Source organism: Bidens hawaiensis, unplaced genomic scaffold (genome assembly GCF_021521415.1).
Source record: "Bidens hawaiensis isolate Kalapana, Puna unplaced genomic scaffold, B.hawaiensis_p1.1 tig00003775_1, whole genome shotgun sequence".
Classification (NCBI taxonomy): Eukaryota; Viridiplantae; Streptophyta; class Magnoliopsida; order Asterales; family Asteraceae; genus Bidens; species Bidens hawaiensis.
In genome coordinates this window covers 73,955-98,365 of record NW_027491217.1, presented here as the reverse complement: position 1 = coordinate 98,365, position 24,411 = coordinate 73,955, and the positions used below count along the sequence as shown (strand labels likewise).

Here is a 24,411-nt window from a genome sequence, read left to right as displayed (position 1 = left end):
CAAGTGTTAAATATATGTATATTTCATAAAATGAAAAGTAAAATTACAATTCTATTGATAATATCTAATGAATTTTTTGGTCTAATTTCAAAGATTTCTTTTGACTTGGCCAACTTAATTCCTTGCTATTATATTATGTGGCTAAAATAATAATCATTAGCGTGAAATCAAGACAAAACATGTCCAATACTTCAATCTTATACCAACTTACCAAGATCTGCATAACACACGTTTTTAAACGAACTAAATATAGCAAATCTATTTCTGAAAAGAATTCTCAAAAGGAAAAAAGATAACCTATTGTTGATTGTCCCTAACGCCTCGTCATATCTTTTCCCTTGCAACACTGCTCAACCATATTACGGGATATGTGTGAAACCCAAAAATAAAAGACTAAAAAAACTAAACCACAATAAAAGCTAACGGTTTGGTTTCATATTTTTGTAAAAACCAAACTTACGGTTTGATTTTGGTTTTGCATGTAAGAAAACAATGAAAAAAATGAATGGAACAAAATGTGTAGATATTCATTTATTTATATTTAAAGTTATTTATAAAAAAATAATAAATATGTAGCTTAAATATTTTAGCTAAAATCAACTAGTTATTAATTAAAAAATAATTTGGACACAAGTTCATTATTTTGGTCCAAATTCTTTTTGTTCAACCAAATATATTTGAGCTCATATGGGAAAATCGAAACTAAAATGAAGTTAACCCAAAACCGAAAAATCAAAACCAAAAACCCGAAACCAAATGGTCTTTAAAAAACTCAAAGAACGATATTTCGGTCTTTTGTTTAGTTTTAGCTTCAAAACGAACTGTGCACATCTCTATCACCCATCACCTTTTGTCCGTTGTCACTCTCATCAAGCGTACAAATATTTAAATATTTATATTTTCTAAAATGATAAATGAGGAAAATATTTTCAAATATTTCTTTGACTTGGCCGTATTAATATTCAATTAAACGTTTAGTTATTTTCAAGGTTTATTTGGATTTTGAAATCTCATAAGTCACAAAAGTCAAGATCGTCCAAAAGCTGAAAGTTTAATGTGTTGACTTTGAAAATAAAAAATGTGTCTTTTAATTTCAAAGAAAGGACTTCTTTTGCCTCTTAATTTATTGAACGTAGAATTCTCTTTTGGACATTTATGAACTCTCACCCATTTTCTACGCAATTTATTGGTATTTATTCAACCAAATGTGTCCATAACTTCTTTGTAAACACCTCTTATATTTTTCTCTAAAATAAGTAGCCACAACATAGTTACTATTTATCGAAGATGGCCGAAAGACTAACAGATGATCAGATTAGGGAGTTTCGTCAAGCATTTTCGATGATCGATAAAGACTCTGATGGTACGTTTATGTTATTTTCTTTGGCTATTACTAATTTGCTTAATTACTAACATCATCTAAGATGTTAGATATTAGTTTTAGTTAACTTTGTTTGATTATTGTTTTGTTAATGTTATTAGGGTTAATTAGCACGGATGATCTCATAAGCGTGATTCAAACATTGAACGAACATGCTACTAATGAAGAGGTTCAAGAGATGATGAGTGAAGTTGATGCTAATGAAGAAGGCACTATTAATTTTCATGAATTTCTCGGTATCATGTCTAAGAGAATGAAAGTACGTACTCGAACTGTTTTTAGAAAATACAAAATTTGAAATTATATTTTTTTACATATAAATCATGTCATGTTGGTTAAGACTTATGAGACACATAGTTTATAATGTTGACGCCAAAAATATACAAGTATAACTCTAGTAATAACAATATTGTGGCGTTCAATTGTTAAGATTCGGTTTTTGTGTCGATGTCTTTAAGGTTTCGTGATTTACAGGATGATGTGAGTGATGAACTAAAAGAAGCTTTTAAAGTCTTCGATAGGGATCAAGATGGCTACATTTCACCGGAGGAGGTAATTTTCACCATTGGACTAAGTCTGATTATACTTTTCTATTCTAATGAGCTTCGATATGCTATCTCACTATACGAGTAATATATGCATTAAAGATTTTAAGCGTACGATAGCGTGTGTGCTACTATATTTATGTGACATAAATGTCAAATACAACACATGAATAGTAAATCTAAAGGAATTTTTTAATAGATTATGTGTTTAAAAATAAAAAATAATATATAAATCATTTAGAATAATGTATAAAATAATAGTAACCACTGTTCGATGTTTATTATGATACATAGTTGAGAAATGTGATGATAAACTTGGGGGAGCGATTAAAAGATGAAGAGTTGGAACAAATGATGCGAGAAGCTGATCTGGATGGAGATGGGGTTATTAGTTATGAAGAATTTGTTAGAGTTATGGTGAATGCTTCATGAAGAAAGTAAACGGTGGCATTATGTTTTATCAACACAAAATAATTATCTAACTTAATATTGCAAGACATTCCTTGTGGAATAAACATTTCCTTTCTTTTTTTATTTTTATTTTTAATTTTTTTTCATCATCAATCTCCTATAGTGTGTTGTATTATTCTATTTCTGTGTATTTTGTGGGATCATAGTTCTTTCCCAGTCATTAGTTTCATATGGTGGAGATACGGTGAGTGAAATGAAGAAAAAACATAAATAAACATATATATCTTCATTTTTGTTTATATTCAATTACTTTTGTGTGTATCATAACAAATGACATCCATGATACAATTATTTGCATAATATTGGTTGAATTATAAAATCGACAACACAATTCAAAGATGACAGATTTTATAACTTTAGGTTAAGTAGTTTTTCCTCAAACTTCAAGTTTCTAGACATAATAAGTATTTACAAAATTAATACGATCATAAACAAGGTAGAGATTTATGCATCATGATGGGAAGTCTCATGTTCAGTCATTGACTCATTGGCATGACGTTATTTAGGAAAAATAGTGTAATTTAAGAGTAATATAGTTGGTTGTTCAAAAAAATAAAAATTGTGTGATAAAAAATCGTAAATAATTGCATGCGACTCAAGCGACTTTCAACCTAGATCAATGAGTTTCGTGTTTGGAAATAAAAGTAATAATTTTAGTAACAAAAGATTAAAAACAAAACTGAAAAATCATTGTTCAATGAAAAATGTAAACTATCATTTAAACTTAAGCCACTATAAAGGAAAAAAAAATCATTCAAAATTAACAATATACTTTCATAATTTTGTGTCTAAAAAAAATTTTAGTTGAATGAGGTGGTTTGTATACGGTGTTGGCTGTTTTTGAAATGTTGTACGATGCATCCACATTAATATGATGGTAGACTTTTGTGACATCTGCCCTGATCCGACCCGACCCAGGTACCCGTTTCTCTTATCCGATCTCTTTCTTTTATGATTTAATATTTATTTATACTTATATTTTACTTTTAATAATAATATATATATATTTTCCTTCCCGCCTCTCTCTCTCTTTCTTTCCGCCGTCCCATCCCTCTTCTCTCTTTCCGCCTTCTGTTCCCTCTTGTCGCTGTCCCGCCCTTAAGCCTTGTTTCCTCTTTTTTCTAACTCTTTGCTTGTCCTTTGGTTCTTCCCGCCTAAGGATGTCTGCAGCTCCACGCGCCAGACTCCTTACATAGGAAGCCTGCGTGAAGACATCTTGTTCCTGCGATGCGTGAAGAGAACTCTTCTCGCAGCGCGCTAAGAATGTATGTTCTTCCCGCGATGCGCTTAGAATTCTTGTTCTTCACGCAGCACGCGAAGGATTTGTGATTCTTCCCGCAGTGCGCTAAGGATTGTTGTGCCAGCCTTCGCGCTCGCGCACTCAGCCTTCCCGCGCTTAACCCTTTGAGTTTTTCTTCTGTTTAATCTAGCCGTTTGCTTTTGTGTTGTCTTATCTTTTGTGTTGTTGACCTAATCTGCTTTATGTCTGAATAGTTACTTTCGGCGCAGCATGCGCACCAACCCCATTGGTTGGCAGATAAAGTGACTGACATTATCTTTTGAGATCTGCTTTTGCCATGCTTGACCAGTACCTTTATCTGACCTGCCCATAGCCTTTTTACTGTTCGCTGTCAGCTTTATCTTGCCCTCTGCAGCTGCCATATCTTTTGATATCTTTACTTTTCAGAACTTTTTACTGTTGATATCTTTTCTTTTACTTTTGGAGATCTTTTCTAGGGTTTGTGTCCCCTAGGGTTTGCCTATATATAGTACTATTTTCTTAACACTTCACACACTACACTTATTCTCTTCCTCCCTTTTTGCTCTCTGCCGTTGTTCTTCAGCCGCCTCCCTCCTCTCTTGCCTCCGTCTTCCTCCCTGTTCTGCTCTGTTTTCCGGTAATATATATATATAAAATAATTTACTTATTAATTATGCTAACTTATAATCAAGACTTAAAACAGATCATTAAAACAACAATCTTATTTATAGGTTAACTTGTGCTTGTTTAAAGTTGGTTCTTGCTTTATCTTACACCGCATCGTTTATCAAGTGAGTTATCTCGTATCTAATCCCTTTTTATTTTAAATGCTTTGGGATGTTCATGTGTTCATACAAAACTTGAGTCTTAAACTGTTTATGAACTTTAGTCGCGCAGTATCCCATGTGTTGAGGACGTAGACTTGGCTGTTTATTTGTATGTGTGGATCATTAACCGTATTGACGGTCTATTCCGCAGTTTTCATGGTACCATTAGATGAACACGGGAGAACTATCGTTTATGATTTTCTCTTTTGTATACACATGCACAGTTAGTCTTGTTTGTGAGCTCAATTGTGAGCACTGGCAGTCTTGTCTCTTAGAGTTGGTCCCGATCAGATTACACCCTTGTTGAAAACCAGACATACACATGTTGCGCGCAGATTTATTGTTATCTATGTATTGTATTAAACTTGATTTCTCACCAACACGCAAGTGTTTGACGTTTATTTTAACACATGTTCAGGTTTGCAGTAGCTGTTTTGGAGCTTGTGGACACGTAGGACGTTTTTACTTTTGGACCTAGAATTAAAATGTATCAAGACAAGTTAATGTTGTTTGAATGTTATAATTTATAATATATTGATTTATGTTTGATTTATGTTCTTTATTTTCCCCGCTGCGCGTGCGCGATAAAATGTGTATTAATAAATATTGACACCAATAGTGTCACGAGTAATGAAACAATATGTGGCGCCCCGATGTATAATCCGCCTTTGGTCGGGGTGTTACAGATTGGTATCAGAGCTCGTTGACTTTAGGATAGGTGGTTAGACGTAACGGCCTAGAATACCTAAGAGTCCCTTCTCGCGCATGAGAGAAATCTCATGTTTGCGCGCTTATTGTTAATTACTCGTTATTTATGAATATGCTCGCACTCGCGCAGTATATGATTTTATGTTTTATTTCGCGATATTTCGATTTTGGTTGAATTTCGATTTTTATTGATTTTACTTACATATTCGTTTGTTGGGATTGAAAATCCGAAAAGTCATGGTGATACATGAATAGTTGATTTTCAATTTCCATTTACGATTATGTTCTGAGGTTGGAGACTTGAAAAGTCATGGTGATACATGAATTGTCAACCTCCAATACTCATTTTCTTGTATATTTTATATTGAAGATTGGAAAGTCATGGTGATACATGAATCGTCAATCTCCAATACTCGTTTACTCGTATATTTTAAATTGGGAATTCGGAAAGTCATGGTGATACATGAATTGTCGATTTCTGATTCGAATTTGTTACCTTTATTAAGTCTGCATTTAGGGTCATTTATTTTACTTTAACTTTTGATAGTATCTAACTCCGTGAAACCAAGCTTTTCGAGGTTAAACTTTGTGCTAAAACTAAGATATTAACTAAAATTAAAATTTTTATAGAATGCCTCCGCTATCTCGCCGATTTCAGAGAAGAGAAGCCTCGCGCATGCGTAGACAGCAACGTTCCCAGGAAATGGCCGCCGCAATAGCCCAAGCCTTGAGCCAAAACAATACCAATACCTCCAGTTATAACATTAAATCCTTCAACGCGGGTAACCCTCCAAAGTTCACAGGTCTCGAAGGAGCCACCGTGATGCTCCAGTGGCTCGAGAAGATAGAAAACACTTTCCTTCACACCCAATGCCCCTCAGACAGACGAACCCTATATGCTTCCAGTGTCCTGGAATCCAGAGCGCTTACATGGTGGAATGGAGTAGCCCATGCGCGTGGCGCAGAGGCTGCTTCTAGCATGACATGGGAGGAATTCAAGGAAATTCTTACGCGAGAATTCTGCCCTCCCAACGAAGTTAAGCGCCTGGAGGAAGAATTCTGGAACTTGAAGCAATACAGCGGTGAAGCGCGCGAGTACGCGACGCGCTTCCACGAGCTAAGCTTACTGGTCCCTCACCTTGTTACCCCTTCACGCCGAGCAATCGAGAAATTCCTTGGGGGTCTCCCCATGGAAATTCAAGATTCTGTATGGGCCAGAAACCCAGTTACCCTCTCTGACGCCATTGAGTTGGCCGCTGTGCTCAGCGACAACCATGTCAGAGCAGGAACCCTGTTCCTGCGGGGATCTGAGAAGACCTAACCCACCAAAACTGCCCCTGAACCCGCAGAAACCAAACCTGAACCCTCAAACCGTAACAACCTCAAGCGCAGGCGCAAGGCCTATGCGCTTACCAACCCGCCCATTGTCCAGCAACCCGCATACCAACCCCCAGTTTACGCGCCTAACCCTCTGTCAGCCTACCCAACTCCCCCTGTAGTTCACAACTATGCCCTAACCAATCCAGCACTCCCTGCCCCGCCTCCTAAGAAACCTTACACAGGAAACCATCCCTTTTGCCCAACCTGTAGATTTCACCACCCAACCCAAACCCCGTGTCGACTTTGTAACCGATGTGGCCGTACTGGTCACACTGCTGAGAACTGTAGAGTCCTTCTCGCCAATCCGATTGCGCCAACACCACCAGTCTACCCGCAGAACCCACAACCAACCTACCAAAACCCACGACCCAGATCGTGCTTTAACTGCGGTGATCCCAGTCATTTCCGGAACGCGTGCCCGAGACTGCAAGTGCAAATCACACAAGCGAATCCGGTGAACCAGATTTCGAACCAAGTGACGCGTGGACGAGCTTTTAACATAACCGCGCACCAAGCGCAAGCGAATAATGACGTAGTTAATGGTACATTTTTGCTTAACGGATTTTATGCTTCTGTACTTTTTGATACTGGCGCCGATCGAAGTTTTATTTCTCGCGCCTTCGAGCAGAAGCTTGCGCGACCGCGCAGCGATTTAAAAGAAGATTTTTCAGTTGAATTGGCTAACGGTGAAACTGTTTTAATTAACTCGGTGATTAAAGATTGCACGCTTAACCTTAACGAAAACGATTTTCTGATCGACCTCATCCCTATGCCTCTTGGAAGCTTTGATGTTATTATTGGTATGGACTGGCTCTCGAAGAATCGCGCCGAAGTTAATTGCGCCAAGAAGTTGATTCGCATTCCTCGAGAAAATGGTGACCTTCACATCTACGGCGAAAAACCCTCCAGTGGTCTTAAACTTATGTCTTGCGCCGAAGCCCAAAGACTCATGCGGAAGAAGTGTATTGCATTTCTAGCCCATGTGGTTAATCCTGCTGAAGAAAGGAAGCTTCGCGATATCCCTGTTGTGCGTGATTTCCCTGAAGTTTTTCCTGATGATCTTCCTGGTATCCCTCCCGCTCGTGAAGTCGAGTTTCGTATTGATCTTGTCCCTGGCGCTTCCCCCGTGGCTAAATCTCCTTACCGTCTTGCACCCGCTGAGATGCAAGAATTGGCCAGCCAACTTCAAGAGTTGACTGCTAAAGGATTCATTCGCCCTAGCTCTTCGCCCTGGGGTGCTCCGGTGTTGTTCGTTAAAAAGAAAGATGGATCGTTTCGCATGTGTATTGATTACCGCGAGTTGAACAAACTCACCATTAAAAACCGGTATCCCTTACCGCGTATTGACGACCTCTTTGATCAACTCCAAGGTGCCTCTTGTTTCTCGAAGATTGATCTCCGCTCTGGCTATCATCAGTTGCGCATCCGCGATGAAGATGTTCCGAAAACTGCTTTTCGAACTCGTTATGGCCATTTTGAATTCTTGGTCATGTCCTTCGGTCTAACCAACGCACCCGCCGTTTTCATGGATCTTATGAATCGGGTGTGTAGGCCTTTCTTGGATAAATTCGTGATCGTGTTTATCGATGATGTTCTGGTGTATTCTAAGACCAAGGCCGAGCACGAGCAACATCTTCGGTTGGTGTTGCAAAAGCTCCGAACCGAGCAGCTCTATGCTAAGCTTTCCAAGTGTGAATTTTGGTCGGATGAAGTACAGTTTCTTGGCCATGTTGTTAACAAGATGGGTATTCATGTTGACCCATCCAAAATTGAAGCAATCAAGAACTGGATTACGCCATCCTCTCCTTCTGAGATCCGTTCCTTTCTGGGCTTAGCTGGTTATTACCGGCGCTTCATTTCGAACTTCTCGAAGATCGCTTTGCCTTTAACAGCTCTGACGCACAAAGGTAAACCGTATATTTGGGGCTCGAAGCAAGAAGAAGCCTTTCTAACGCTCAAGCGTTTGTTGTGTGAAGCTCCTGTTCTTGCACTACCTGAGGGTAATGATGATTTTGTCGTGTACTGCGATGCCTCCAACCAAGGTCTCGGTTGTGTTCTTATGCAACGAGGCAAGGTTATCGCTTACGCATCGAGGCAACTCAAGGTTCACGAGAAGAATTATACAACTCACGACCTCGAACTTGGTGCAGTTGTTTTTGCCTTGAAGATCTGGAGACACTACCTTTATGGTACTAAGTGTATCCTCTACACTGACCATAAAAGCCTTCAGCATATCTTTGATCAAAAGGAACTTAACATGAGACAACGCCGATGGAACGAACTCATCAGCGATTACGATTGTGAGATCCGGTATCATCCTGGTAAGGCTAATGTGGTAGCCGATGCGCTCAGCCGAAAACCCTGCCAGCTTAACTGTATTTTGCCGCGCACGCATCTTCACTTCGCGCCGATTCAAAGCAACCTTGAATCGCGTATTCGTGACGCGCAGCGCGCATCCATCAGTAATGGTAATCTTCGCGCCGAGTTAGCGTGTGGCGCGGAAGCACTCTTTGTCCCTAATCTGAGTGGAATTCTCTGCTATCTTAATCGCATCTGGATTCCCTTTGATGAGAATCTTCGCGCTGATATCCTGTGTGAAGCGCACAAATCTCGGTATTCTATTCATCCCGGCGCTGATAAGATGTACAAGGATTTGCGCATAACTTATTGGTGGCCCGGTATGAAAAAGGATATTGCTGTGTTCGTAGCTAAGTGCCTGACTTGTTCTAAAGTTAAAGCTGAACACCAACGCCCATCTGGTTTGCTCGAACAACCAGAAATTCCTACGTGGAAATGGGAATGTGTAGCGATGGACTTTATTACCAAGTTACCTTTGACAGCAAGCAAACATGATAGCATTTGGGTAATAGTGGATCGATTGACTAAGTCTGCTCACTTCCTGCCCATTCGTGAAAACTACCGTGTTGAGCAACTCGCGCAGCTTTATGTCAAGGATATTGTCTGCCGCCATGGTACTCCTTTGAGCATCATATCCGATCGCGATGGCCGTTTTATATCTCGCTTTTGGAAATCTCTCCAATCTGCGCTAGGAACTCGCTTGGACATGAGTACGGCATATCATCCTCAGACTGACGGTCAGTCTGAGCGAACTATTCAAACTCTTGAGGATATGCTCCGATCTTGTGTTCTTGATTTTGGAGGTAATTGGGATTCGCACCTGCCTTTGATCGAGTTCTCTTATAATAACAGCTATCATTCCAGTATTGGTATGGCCCCATTTGAAGCACTTTACGGTCGTAAGTGCCGCTCCCCGATCTGTTGGAGCGAAGTGGGTGAAACTCAAATCACAGGACCCGAACTTGTTCAAGAGACAACCGATAAAATCGCCAAGATCCGTGATCATCTGCTGACTGCCCGAAGCCGACAGAAGAGTTACGCAGATCGTAGGCGAAAGCCTCTCGAATTTCAAGTTGGTGATCTTGTTCTCCTCAAGGTGTCGCCTTGGAAAGGTGTTGTCCGCTTTGGGAAGAAGGGTAAGCTTGCTCCTCGTTATGTTGGTCCATTCAAGATTCTCGCGCGTGTGGGAAAAGTTGCCTACAGACTTGACCTGCCGCCCGCGCTCAGTAATGTGCATCCAACGTTCCATGTATCCAATCTCAAGAAGTGTTTAGCTGACGAGAACCTTCACATTCCACTTGATGAAGTTCAAATTGATGAATCTATGCATTTCGTTGAGAAGCCTGTTGAGATTATGGATCGCGAGGTTAAGCAAACCAAGCGCAGTCGTATCCCTATCGTGAAAGTTCGTTGGGAGTCCAAGCGCGGAGCCGAGTTTACATGGGAAAGGGAAGATCAAATGAAGATCAAGTACCCGCACCTGTTCTCTGCGCAACCTACTTCGAGATAAATTTCGGGACGAAATTTCTTAAAGTAGGGGAGACTGTGACATCTGCCCTGATCCGACCCGACCCAGGTACCCGTTTCTCTTATCCGATCTCTTTCTTTTATGATTTAATATTTATTTATACTTATATTTTACTTTTAATAATAATATATATATATTTTCCTTCCCGCCTCTCTCTCTCTTTCTTTCCGCCGTCCCATCCCTCTTCTCTCTTTCCGCCTTCTGTTCCCTCTTGTCGCTGTCCCGCCCTTAAGCCTTGTTTCCTCTTTTTTCTAACTCTTTGCTTGTCCTTTGGTTCTTCCCGCCTAAGGATGTCTGCAGCTCCACGCGCCAGACTCCTTACATAGGAAGCCTGCGTGAAGACATCTTGTTCCTGCGATGCGTGAAGAGAACTCTTCTCGCAGCGCGCTAAGAATGTATGTTCTTCCCGCGATGCGCTTAGAATTCTTGTTAAGGAGCCTAAAAATTCAAAAGTCAATTTATGACATTTTTTTCTTTTTAATAACCAATTAATGCAAAACAAGCAATGGTAGACACACACGTATACGGTATAACCTTGTCTTAAAGTACATGTGTTGAATCTTGGATACTTCTGTACGTAGTACGCTGGTACGAAGAAATTGCATATTATATAAAGTGGCCTTTATATGCAATTTGGAATAAGTTTATAATTAGAGATGTGATTTGTAGATGATAAAATAAAAGTACTTTATTTTTATACACATTTATTTGTGTATTATTGTATCATTAGTTAGTAATATTACTTAAAATAAAATAATGTTTTATGTGATGCGCAAATTTCATCTTTTATGGCGTATTAAACAATTTCATGATATTAAAAACTAAATTTATAGTGAGATATAAAAACCGAGTTACATCGACAACTACAAAATATGTAACTGCAAACACTAACTAAGTCGGGGCAGTCTGACGGCTGATGCTCGGAGGGTTTGATCCTTGTTAGAGGTTTAGAGCGTTCCCATTTGATTCCATATTTCATTCTTCATTTCTAAATTATCGTAAATAATAACATGAAAAGCAAGTCAGTGTCGGTACCCGCTCATCCCTACTCTTAAAATAAACTTAAAACTCTAAAAGTTGGTCTAAAAAACAAAGTTAAATGAAATCAAAGGAATTCCCGATCTGAATCGTTTAGAGGTGCACAAATCGGTTGATCATTAACCGGTTAATATGCTAACCGGTTTTTTTGGCGGGAATTAACCGGTTAGACCTGTTTTTGGGGGTAGGGTAGTAACTGGTTTTGACCGGTTAGAGAAACGGTGTTGACCGGTTAGACTTGACCGGTTAATAACAAAAAAAACCCGATTTTTAATAAAGTAATAATAAAAAAAATTGGTTAACCGGTTTTGAAATCAATAATATAAACTGGTTACTAACTGGCGGTTAGGATCGGTTAGTAACCAGTTAGGATTGGACTGGTTACGAAATCAGGTACAAACCGGTTAACTCTAGACTCGTCATACTTTGTTCCTTTCACTAAATGAATGTGGGCCTTGGTTCAGGTATGGCCCAAGTGATTGATCCAAGACAAGTTAAGGGTCAGTGTTTGGGCCTGAAAATAGTATTCCTCTACTTGTAACGGACTCATTTACATTCACATCAAATTTTCTAAGCATTAAAATAAATTATAACCCCTTTAAAGGCCCAATTAAAAGAGATCTCAACAACTTTCAAGATTCTTGAAAATTATAAACCTAATAATAAAGTGGCATTTAAATGTACTAAATTTGCATAAAGACACAAGAATTGGGAAAAAAAGAAAAATCCTTTACACACGTTATTGGTTTCATTATATTAATACAAGGAATTGCCCGACCGATCTTTTTATGTAATTTCCAACACATGGTCATTTCACACGAAACTGAAGCAATATTTCTTAAAGCGATGATATGTGTTAAGACAATCGTAAGTGTTATGACGATATAATAGGCCCCGAGTTAGTTATAAACAATTTCGTAGAAAGATAGGATGTTTCTTTTTGGTGACTTGAAGGATATTACAAGTTTGGAAGAACAAAATGATTGTAGCTTGTTATTCACTCATCTAATCTCTCTTTTAGAAAGCAATATTCTTTGCTTTTATTGATACTCATATCGCTTTGTTTGATGAGAAATTGCAAAAATGTTTGAATTTCTTATATACAATTTATAAGACAAAATTTCTTATTGTTAACGTTGTCCTTAAGATAAAAGAAAAACAGTTCAACACAATAAATGTTATTTTAAATTGATAGATTTAATTTTGGTGGAGTTTGGTATTTCCTAGGTAGAGGATTTAAAAAAAGGTGCATAAAATATGAATGAATCAATATATGAGATTTTCAAAGACCAAAAAGTTGAAAAATAAAAAGGAAAAACGAAAGAAGTTTGGTCTAATAGCGCGTTCAAATGAAGACGGTTCAAACAGACTCAATCAAATCAGTATTATAATTGGTTTAAGATCAGATCATTTTCTAAAAGAAATGTCCAAACGAACCCGTCTAACATACTGGTTCCAGATTATATATACTGTATCAAATGCAGAAATATCACGACATACAAAATTATCCCATTTTCGATACGTAGTCATTTGATTTCCTTAAAAAGAGTAGGTAATAGCGACATCGATGTAACTTTATGGTGAACCATACCCGTACCAACTTAAGTACCTAACACCGCGTGACGCGTAATTTAAGCCAAACTTTTGTTTTTCTTCGGAGAAGTTACATATCACGAGCTTTCTGGTATTCAAGGACACAAGCAGGTTCATGGGAAAATCAATGAAACATAAATTAATATAAAAGGTTTCTTTTTTCATGGGCAAGCAGAATGTATTGTAAATATTAGATTATTAGATATCAAATTCTTTTAATAATTATAATGAAATTTTGCATTAAGATACTAAGATTGATAAATATTTTAATTCTCTAAAGTTTGATAGAGGGTGACAGACGAAAGATACCTATAAGTTGAAAAATAATGTGAAAGATATAGAAAGCTGCTTATGTAACGATATATTTTAGAACGACGACTTTCTTGTATTTAGGCTACAACACTTTCAAAATATGGAACAATGACTCTTATTTTGAGTATTATATTCAAAGATTGAGCTCGGCTTGTAATTAAATTTCCAAAGTCGCCTTTGCTCGTTTACTATTTAGTTATCTTCATTTACAAGCATGTCCACACAGCAACACAAACATATTACATGTGTGTAAAAATCTATAGAAAACATAGTAAATATTATTTAACTATTTTATAATAGCTAACTATATAATAACTATCATGTAATATGTTCTTTTTACATTAAATAAAAGTCATTATATTTACATAAATAATAAGATCATTGAGTCCAATCAAACTCTGTATATGAAGTTCGTGTTTGGATCAGTTTATTTTTTGTAAGCTTTATTTTAGGTTAAAGTTTGGTTATTGCTCGTTAAAGCTCGGTTCAATTCAAGTTCTTAGCGAACCAATCTCAAGTAGGTCACACAGTCTCGTCAGTACGTCAAAATTGATATCTAACTTCTTAACAATGTAAGAAGGGACAACTTCATAAAATAATAACAAGTTTCAAAAGTGTTTCAATTATGTCACTCAACTTTAAAATGTGTTCCAATTAAGTTACTAAACTTTCATATATTATTGAATTAAATGTTTTAGCATGTTTTTAAGTGTTTTTCTTTTTTGTTTCACATAAGAAAGCTTTTTATCTTTTTTTTATGTTGACGTTGAGTGACGACGTGAATTTTATTTTTTATTTTTGAATTTTAATATAATTAACGTTTTTTAATTTAACTACATATATTGCAAATTCCGACCCCACATCTTATCTTCCATTTCTTTCTTGACACACAAAAAATCGTTAAGACTCGATTTGAAGATTTAGTGACCCGATTTAATGAAAATATGTATGAGTGACCCAATTAGAACACTTTTGAAAGTTTGTTACTATTCTATGAGATATTCCCATTTATAAGAGCAATACATGAGAAACGAAATGGAAGGACCATCGAGAGTTCCGAATCACGGGTCACACGCATTTGAATGACTTGTCATGTGATAACCATGATCATAACTCATAGTACACATATGAAACAAGAGTCACGGGTTATCTGTTTGGTTTAAGCTTCCGTGTTTAATTAAAAACTAATTAATACAACCTAATTTATTATATTAGTTAGTTATTTAATATACTTTTCACATTCCCATTTAATGCTGCATTACTTGATGAGGAAAACAACGTACGCGGCTAAGAAAACGTAATGTACAAGGACATATACTTAATATATAGGTTGTTAATGACGACCTTCCACGAATATTCATAAACAGTCTTTTGTCATAAACACAATGTAGATTATAATTATATTATAATATAATAACTAGATAACAAAACCTAACGCGAATTCAACCGGTATCGGTTAAGTTCTCTACGGTATTGACACTAAATTAGAAAATTAATTATGTGAACGTCTAAAACAGTGTTACACATACAACTTGTGATTAAAGCGGCACGAATTTGATCGGCATCGATTAGATTCGTGCTGGTACTAAACCCAAAAAAATAATTAGCAGATGTTCAGAATAGTAGTGACACTCGTATAACTTATAACATAAGAATAATATATTTAAAACGATGTTAATTCAATAATATGAGTGTTGCGGCGAGCTAACGCGAATTTGATCGGTATCGGCTATGTTCGTTACGCTTTTGGAACTAAAATGAAAAATAATTTTGTAAAATGGTCATATTTAAAACAAATAAAAAAAGAAAACACCGGTGCTGCGGTGACGAGTCCATTTGTATTCAGTCGGCCGGTATCCGTTTAATTTGTTACCGTGCAAAACTTAACCTTAAAAGTAATTTTGTCAAATTATCATATAACAAAAAAACACTTAAAAAGCTGATAGAAAAAGAAATTATGACACCGACAATGCCTTTTAATCTTTATGTATAATATATTGTTAAAATAAGTTAAATTTTTTCGTTAAAGAGGTGTTAAATTCTATATACTCCAGTTTCCTGAACATGATATAATTATATAAATACTTATATTTAAATATAAAATAGAAAATGAAAGATGTAACAAAAGCTCAAGTAGGTCACATCAAAGGAAATTGTTCTTGTCGTGTAAAAACAATTTTATGAGGTGCAAACACAAAATGCTCAACATTAAACATCTGGAAATAAAAAAAAAATAAAAATACTATACATATATACATATAGTTTTTTTAAATAAATTTTACAGGACATTGACATCCCTTATGTTTCAAAAATAATCTAACCAACTTATATACCGACATACCGTTTTATTGTTTTGACTTTTGAACAATGATATGATATTTCACATTCGAACATTAATGATACGATATACATATACGCTTTTGGTGTTCACATACAAGACTAATAATCGTAACTCGGTGTATAACAAATTTATTTATAAGTATTACGCGACGAATACATATGTTGTTAGATTATTGCATGAATACATGAAATAAAATAAACAATTTATTTTTCAAATATTAAAAATTATAAAAAAGAACGATATAAATGTAATGTTAATTATTATTTCTTTCTTTAAAATTTCAAAACCAATAAATATATTAGCCTGATATGTTTTATTTATTTTATGTAACGTAAAGTAGATATGTCATGTGTATGTTATATTTCTAGGTAATTGTATATGAGCTTCTATGAAGTTTATTGTCATTTTCCTAAAACCTTAGTATATAATATAAGCTCAGAATTTGAGAACATACATCCACACCATCTTAAATTCCTTCGGTCTAATCATCTCACTTTCAAAACCTTTGCAAACACAACAAGTACTCAAAATGGTTTCAGAAATCCAACCACACGACATTGGTACGATGTTGTATGACATCACCACCACAACCACCTTAAACCTTACCAAAGCCAAGAAAAGATGGAGACGTGCATACTTCACTATATATTTTTCAAACACCATGGTATCAATCGCAAAAAACGTCATCTCCAAGGCACTAGCCGTTTCAGAAATCCCGAAATACTCGGTTATCGAAATCATCCCAGATATTGTTGATCCTAAGGCTAGTATCAATATTAATGATGCGTTTGATCATCAGTTCTATGGTATTGATCAAACACAACTCGTTAATATCGTACAAAACAAAGACATGGAAGCGCTTCGCAAGTTTGATGGTGTGAAGGGTTTAGCTAAAACCCTTGATACTCATCTTGATAATGGTATCAACAGTCGAGATTTAAGCGAAAGGGCAGCCGTGTTTGGTTTTAATAATTATGAGAAACCCTGTCTTAAAGGTTTGTTTTATTTTGTGGCCGAGGCGTTTAAGGACGTCACAATTCTCATACTAATGGGGTGTGCGGTTCTTTCTCTTGGTTTCGGTATCAAAGAAGACGGGATTAAAGAAGGATGGTATGAAGGTGGAAGCATACTTCTAGCTGTCTTTCTAGTTATCGTTGTGTCGGCGATTAGTAACTTCAGACAGGAAAAACAGTTCGACAGTTTGTCAAAGATTAGCAATAATATCAAGATTGATGTCGTTAGAGAAGGAAGAAGACAAAAACTATCTATATTCGATATAGTCGTTGGGGACATTGTGGTTTTGAATGTAGGCGATCAGATTCCAGCAGACGGGTTGTTTATTGACGGGCATTCGTTGCTAGTTGATGAGTCGAGCATGACGGGTGAGAGTGAGCAAATAGAAGTTAACACCAACACTAATCCGTTTTTAATCTCGGGTGCTAAAGTGGCTGACGGGCATTGTCAGATGCTAGTGTTATCAGTCGGGATGAACACTGCTTGGGGGAAGATGATGAGTTCCATCACGGGTGATAACAACGAGCAGACGCCATTACAAGCACGCCTCAACAAACTAACTTCTTCAATCGGAAAGGCAGGTCTTGCAGTTGCTTTCCTAGTTCTTGTAGTTATGTTAATTCGCTATTTTACGGGAAACACGGAAGATGAAAATGGTAACAGAGAGTACAATGGGAAACAAACAAGTGTCAACAAGATACTAAATTCGGTTACCGATATATTCTCGGCGGCGGTGACCATTGTGGTGGTGGCCATCCCAGAAGGCTTACCGCTAGCGGTTACCCTCACACTTGCATATTCTATGAAGAGAATGATGGCTGATCAAGCCATGGTCCGGAAGCTATCTGCTTGTGAAACAATGGGTTCAGCAACGGTTATATGCACCGATAAAACTGGGACTTTGACTATGAACCAGATGATTGTAACAAAGTTCTGGCTCGGTCTTGAGTTCATGGAACAGCATTCTTCCAATATTATCGCTCAACAAGTCCTAGAACTTCTGCACGAGGCAGTCGCGTTCAACACTACTGGTACGGTTTTCAAAAACACGTCACATATGATCCAAGAATACTCTGGATCCCCAACCGAAAAAGCGATTTTATCATGGGCGGTTGAGGATTTGGATATGGAGAAACTGAAACAAAGTTCGACTGTTCTTCATGTCGAGACTTTTAATTCAAAGAAAAAACGAAGTGGGGTTTCGATTAGGAGGAACGACAACACAATTCATGTTCACTGGAAAGGAGCTGCCGAGATGGTGTTGGCAATGTGTTCAAAATATTATAACAGCAACGGGCGCAAAATGATTATCGACAGCGATTCCAGGACGCATTTGGAAAATATAATTGAAGGAATGGCAGCGAGTAGTCTCAGGTGTATTGCTTTCGCGCATAAGGAGGTTTTAGAAGGCGTCGATGATCACATATTAACTGAAGAAGGGTTAACATTGCTCGGGATTGTCGGGTTGAAGGACCCATGCAGCCCTGGGTCCAAAAAAGCTATTGAAACTTGCAGGTTTGCAGGGGTTGAAGTCAAGATGATAACTGGTGATAATGTTTTCACAGCAAAAGCCATAGCCACTGAATGTGGAATACTTGAATCGGGTCAAGAAGTATGTGAAGACGAAGTGGTGGAAGGCGTCCAGTTTCGTAATTTCACAGATGAAGAAAGAATGCAAAAGGTTGATAAAATCCGTGTGATGGCAAGATCTTCGCCTTTTGATAAGCTTTTAATGGTAAAATGCTTGAAACAAAAAGGACATATTGTGGCAGTTACCGGTGACGGGACAAACGATGCATCAGCACTCAAAGAAGCGGATATTGGACTTTCAATGGGAATTCAAGGAACCGAAGTGGCGAAACAGAGCTCAGATATTGTCATTTTGGATGATGACATTGCCTCTGTATCAACTGTATTAATGTGGGGCCGATGCGTGTACAATAATATCCAAAAATTCATCCAGTTTCAGCTGACAGTCAATGTAGCGGCTCTCGTTATCAACTTCATTGCAGCGGTAACTTCTGGTTCGGTCCCTTTAGCCGCGGTTCAACTCTTGTGGGTGAACTTAATCATGGATACTTTGGGTGCACTTGCACTTGCTACAGAAGGGCCCACTAAGGAACTCTTGAGCAAACCGCCTGTGGGTCGGGTCGAACCGCTCATAACGAATATCATGTGGAGAAACCTACTGGCACAGGCTATTTTCCAGATTACTGTTCTATTGACGTTCCAGTTTAAAGGCAAGGCGATATTTAATGTTGACGAGAGGGTGAAGGACACAATAATTTTCAATACTTTCGTGTTATGCCAAGTGTTTAACGAGTTTAACTCGAGGAAGCTGGAGAAGAGAAATATATTCAAAGGTATACACAAAAACAGACTGTTTATTGGTATTATCGGGATGACTATAATCCTTCAGATTTTGATGGTGGAGTTTTTGAAGAAGTTTGCGGATACAGAAAGATTAAACGGTGTGCAGTGGGGAATTTGTATTGGTATTGCAGCTTTATCGTGGCCTATCGGATGGGTTATGAAGTTGATACCGGTGCCTGATAAACCATTTCTTAGCTACATTAGACACTAAGTTACATAACAGTTGTTAATAGTGCATGAACTTTTATAGCAGTGGTATGTTATCTTCATTGTAAATACTTGCATTATGATTAAATAAGAATATTATTATGGTTTGTTTCTGGCTTTCATATTTAGTTATGAAGTAAACACAATATGACAGTTTGATCTTTGAAAGCATATAAACTTTCTTTGTTTTAAACCAAAGAAGGTACATCATTTGAATATATTTTTGTATGTGTATGATGTAACAACAAATACAATTTGAATATATTAATGTATGTATGTAGGCTTACTGTGTACCCCAAGGGGTCACAATGACACTCAAAATTTATAACATGTTTGACATAACAAACTAATCAAGTTCATTGAATTTGTAAACTGTATTATAACTAGGAAAAAAAGTATTAGAAAATCTGCAAAAAACATATAATTCTTATTCTATTACTACCATTAATATCAAAATTTAAGCTTCCAATTAATAAAATTCTAAGCCAAAAATATATAAACTTCAAATCGGAAGCAAACCGGGGTGTCTCAATTCAAATACACGAAATCGTTAATTTCAATGACTACGAGTTTTATGGTTGAACGATTCATCCAAACACAAAATGCAGTAGTAGTAAGTTGATTCAACAATATTACAGAGTAAGTGCGTGGTTACCTAAGTGGCGAAGCTTGGGCGAGTTCGTCAGTGGGCCGGACTAAAAATGTATTATAACATTCATAAACGAGATATACACTTTAATTTTAACAAGAATTTTTACCCGCGTGTTGAGTCATAGTGGGTTAATTACATTATATGTTCGAAAGCTACTGTGCGTCGCGACGGAAACACGGTGGAAAGTTGGTTGTCATCGGTTCAATACGTTGTGGCAAGAGTTTCATTACCAAAGTTGAGCGGCCAACAAGTAAATATGTGAAACTAAAGTTGAGAGACTAAACAATATATACATGAAACTTTTGTGACAAAAGTCTAATTAATCAAAGTTTAAAAATAAAGTTGAGAGGCCAAAAGGTAAATTTTAAAACTTATGTTCATAAAGTATAAAGAAATAAACTTTCACACGCGCATTTTAGTTGTATATATATATAGTTGATGGGCTAAAAAGTATATGTATGAAACTTTTGTGACAAAACGCTAATTAACAAAGTTTATAAATAAAGTTGAGAGGCCGAAAGGTAAATTTTTTAAAACTTATGTGGCTAAAGTATATAGAACTAAACTTTCCTACTTGCATTTTATTGTATATATAAAGTTTTGAATCAACATCGTTTTACACAACTCACTACAGTTGATAGACTTAATGCAGAAAATAACTCGAAAGCTGAATTACAACTTATATAATAGCTCGATATATATAGACTAACCTATGCTTATAAGTCTACAACTCAAATTGCAAATCTATTAGGACTCTAACCAACTTCTTTGAATTCTAATAAAATTTTGTCACCAAACTGGTGACCCAAGTAACTAATTTCGTCAACACTTTAACCGAGTCAAATTAAGCATAAATTCAACTCATTAAGAGTTTCTAATATAATTTAGTTTTTAGCATAAGTTGAAGCAGTAAGGGTTTACTCCTTGTTAGACATCCTAATCTTATCCGACTTAACAAAGTAATAAAAATATAAATCCATCAATTGTAATTACGCTTCTGGGCTCTGACAAAAAAGTAATATGGGCTTTGGTTCTGGTCTAGATTAAGTTAATGGCCCAAGACTAGTTGATTGTTAGTACTTGGGTTGAAAGTAGTGTTGCTTTTGTCATAATGCAAACTCATGGGCCTGCATTTAGAGTGCACAAAAAACCCGAACCTGGAACCGGACCCAAAATAAAAACCCGAAACCGTTTTTAGTACCCGGGTTTCTGATACCCGAACCCGTACCCGACCCTACCCATAGAGTACGGATAGGGTATGCATTTCGATAGTAAAACCCGAACCCAAACCGGACCCAATTTATACCCGGTAATACTCAGAACCCGAACCGGTTCCATACCTGAAATCGGGTATTGATATCATCTCCAAGGCACCAACATATTCAGTTATTGATATCATCCAACAAATCGTTGTTCCTAAGGTTAGTAATGATCAAACACAGCTCATTAATAGCGTAAACAACAAAGACCTGGAAATGATGGATGGTTGGGTTTTAAAGAAGATGAGAATCATGTTTGGTTCCAATACTTACGAACCAGTGGATTTGTTTTACTTTGTGGTCGAGTCCTATTTTAAAGATGCAAAAGAGGTGTCTAATCATCATTTATCCTGTATTGATCAAGCACAACTCACAACTCACCAATATCGTGCAAAACAAAGACTTGCAAACGCTTCATAGGTTTGATGGTGTGAAGGGCTTAGCCAAAATCCTTGACACGAATCTCGAAGATGGAATCTACGGTCATGATTTAAACAAACGCAGAAGCTTGTTTAGTTCAAATACTTACGAAAAACAGCCTAAAAGGGGTTTCTTTTATTTTGTTGCCAACGGTTTTAGCAACATATACCATTGCATGCTAATGGGGTATGCAATTCTTACTATTTTTTGGGGTATTAAAGAAGATGGAATTCAAGATGGATGGTATGAAGGCGGAAGCATACTTCTCGTTGTCTTTCTAGTTATTGTTGCAAATGCGATCACTGCCTCAAAAATGAGAAGCAGTGTCTCGAATATAAGAAATAATATCAAGGTTGAGGTTGTTAGAAAAGGAAGTAGACAAAAGATATCGATATTCGATTTAGTTGTTGGAGATGTTGTGGTTTTGAATGTAGGAGATCGGATTCCAGCAGACGGGTTGTTTATTGATGGGCATTACGTGCTAGTAGATGAGTCGAGCATGACAGGTGAGAGTGAGCTAAAAGACGTAAATGCCATCAATAATCCATTCTTATTCTCGGGTGCCAAAGTGGCGTATGGTCATTGTCGGATGCTCGTGTTGTCAGTCGGAATGAACACCGCTTGGGCGAAGGTGATGTGTTCCATCACGAATGATATTAGCAACGAAATAGCAAGTCTACACCTCTACAAACTAATTGGTTCAATTGGAAATGTAGGTTTTGAGGTCGCTACCATAGGCTATTTGATTTGGTTTGCATTTCTCGTTGTGATGACAGAATACAAAAACTATAACCGAGAGCATAATGGAAAACACATCAGTGTATACCAAGCACTTGACTTGATTATGGGTATCTTCATGCTGCCATTGATCATGGTGGCGGTGGTGATCCCTAGAGGTCTACATCAAGCGTTCCACTTCACACTTGAATACTCTAAAAAGAGAATATTAGGTGATCAATCCATGGTTCGGAAGTTATCAGTATGCGAGGCAATAGCTTCAGCCACGGTTATATGCACTGATAAAACCGGGACTTTGACAATGAACCAGATGAGCGTAGCAAAGTTCTGGCTCGGCCTTGAGTACATGGAACCACGTTCTTCAAGTATTATCACCCTATAAGTCCTTGAACTTCTCCACGAGGCAGTCGGGTTCAATTTGGGTGTTTGAATTTTCAGTTAACAAAAATTAAGTCGTTTGGAGCACCATTTTGACATAAGTATTGCATCAATCAACTCGTATCCTCTTTCCAATTAAAAGACCTAAAACATCAATTTAAAATTTGAATAAACTTAATGCCGTAATTTTTTTGTTTTTTTTAGCGAAGGTCCAATGAACTAGGTTACCACCAAACTACTGTTTCGATACATTTTTGGGAATGGCTGGGTAACGTGATTTAATTTACCAATATTTTAATATTAATTATGTGTTAAATTATTTAGAACAAAATTCGTTCTCTACTTTTCACTTAGAGCATTCCAAGCATTTTCTCTATTTTTATCTTTATAATTACATTAAAAAAAATATTACATTTTCTCTCTTATATACAATTTAATAATATTTTTTACATATTTATTATTATTCTTTATCTCTCATCCTTTCACAACCACTTTTTAGTATATTAAAAAATAAATAGATGACGAACATTGTTTCTCTAAATTTGCTCAAAATTTACTCATTTTTCAAAAATCTCTCTCCTCCACTCATTAACACTCTTTTAAAAAATTTGGAGAACTCCCTCACATAATGATAAAGGAGCTACCGAGAATACTCTTACAATGATTAATATAACACTCTTTAAAAAATTTAGAGAACTCTCTCACATAATGATAAAGAAGCTACCGAGAATATCACATACTTTGTATTATAATCCAAAATAAAGTAGGCTTTATTGAAAAATTATATGAACTTTGCAACAATTTATATTTGTAATAATTATGTTGGAAAAGTTGTTGGAAGAAACGGTTTCCCTGACATGCGTTTTTCTCGCAATTTTTGTAGGAAAATTGTTGAAAAATGATTTTCCAACAAATTTTCCACTAAATGTAAGAATATACTCATTTTTAGTACTGAATATATTAAACTATTTAAAAAGATTAAAAACCAAAAAGTTCATTTAGATTGATAAAGTGGTATTTGAATGATAAAGTTTGGGTAAATATGTAATAAGAGATCTTAACAACGGGATATATGTAAGGGATGTAATATGGTACAAATAAAATTAACATACTAAATATAAAAATAACTAGTCATTTGTATTTATGTATTTAATACAAGCTCTATATGTAAAAATCCCAAAAGATAAGAAAAAAGTGCAACACTAAATTGGCTCTCGTCATTCATAACGGTTCTTTTTCCGGTGTCAATCTCATTCCTATGTCTCAAAAGCTAACTCTATACAATATCACTTATACAAACCTAACTGTGAATATACATGCTATGTGTATTGTCTTCAAACTAATGCCCGATCGTAACAGAAATGAAGGTACACCCAAACTTACTTTGTAATTAACGTGTAGGAACTAATATTTGCTAGAATTTGAATTTTGATAAATTGTTGCACCTTTAAACTCTAAAACTCATGGTGACATATAGAAATTGATGATTTCGTGAATCTAAGATTTTTCTTGGGAAATAGGAGACAATGAAATGGTTTCTAGGAGAGAAAAAAATGCTTTGGTTTCTAGGCAATCCGTCTATGAAATTGTGGATCCTAGCGTTTGCTGCAACGCCGGCCTTGAGGCA

The 24,411-nt window shown here is 36.6% G+C and overlaps 1 protein-coding gene and 2 pseudogenes across 1 annotated transcript; all 3 read left to right on the top strand.

Annotated features, from left to right (window-relative positions):
- The first annotated feature begins 1,095 nt into the window (after positions 1-1,095).
- On the top strand, positions 1,096-2,369 carry LOC143624360 (uncharacterized). Its single transcript, XM_077095046.1, has 4 exons — positions 1,096-1,363; positions 1,483-1,640; positions 1,856-1,933; positions 2,221-2,369. The coding sequence occupies exons 1-4, from the start codon at positions 1,288-1,290 to the stop codon at positions 2,356-2,358; spliced, it is 450 nt and encodes a 149-aa protein (XP_076951161.1). The 5' UTR covers positions 1,096-1,287; the 3' UTR covers positions 2,359-2,369.
- Positions 2,370-16,265: 13,896 nt separating this feature from the next.
- LOC143624376 (calcium-transporting ATPase 12, plasma membrane-type pseudogene) lies at positions 16,266-19,428 on the top strand (annotated as a pseudogene).
- A 2,139-nt stretch (positions 19,429-21,567) lies between these two features.
- LOC143624372 (calcium-transporting ATPase 12, plasma membrane-type pseudogene) lies at positions 21,568-22,788 on the top strand (annotated as a pseudogene).
- Positions 22,789-24,411: the final 1,623 nt, after the last annotated feature.

Bases quoted from the DNA above. Each gene is read 5' to 3' on its own strand.
- LOC143624360 (XM_077095046.1), top strand. From the start codon at position 1,288: ATGGCCGAAAGACTAACAGATGATCAGATTAGGGAGTTTCGTCAAGCA. The intron at 1,364-1,482 runs GTACGTTTATGT...TAATGTTATTAG, and splicing joins GATCGATAAAGACTCTGATG to GGTTAATTAGCACGGATGAT. The intron at 1,934-2,220 runs GTAATTTTCACC...TATGATACATAG, and splicing joins GCTACATTTCACCGGAGGAG to TTGAGAAATGTGATGATAAA.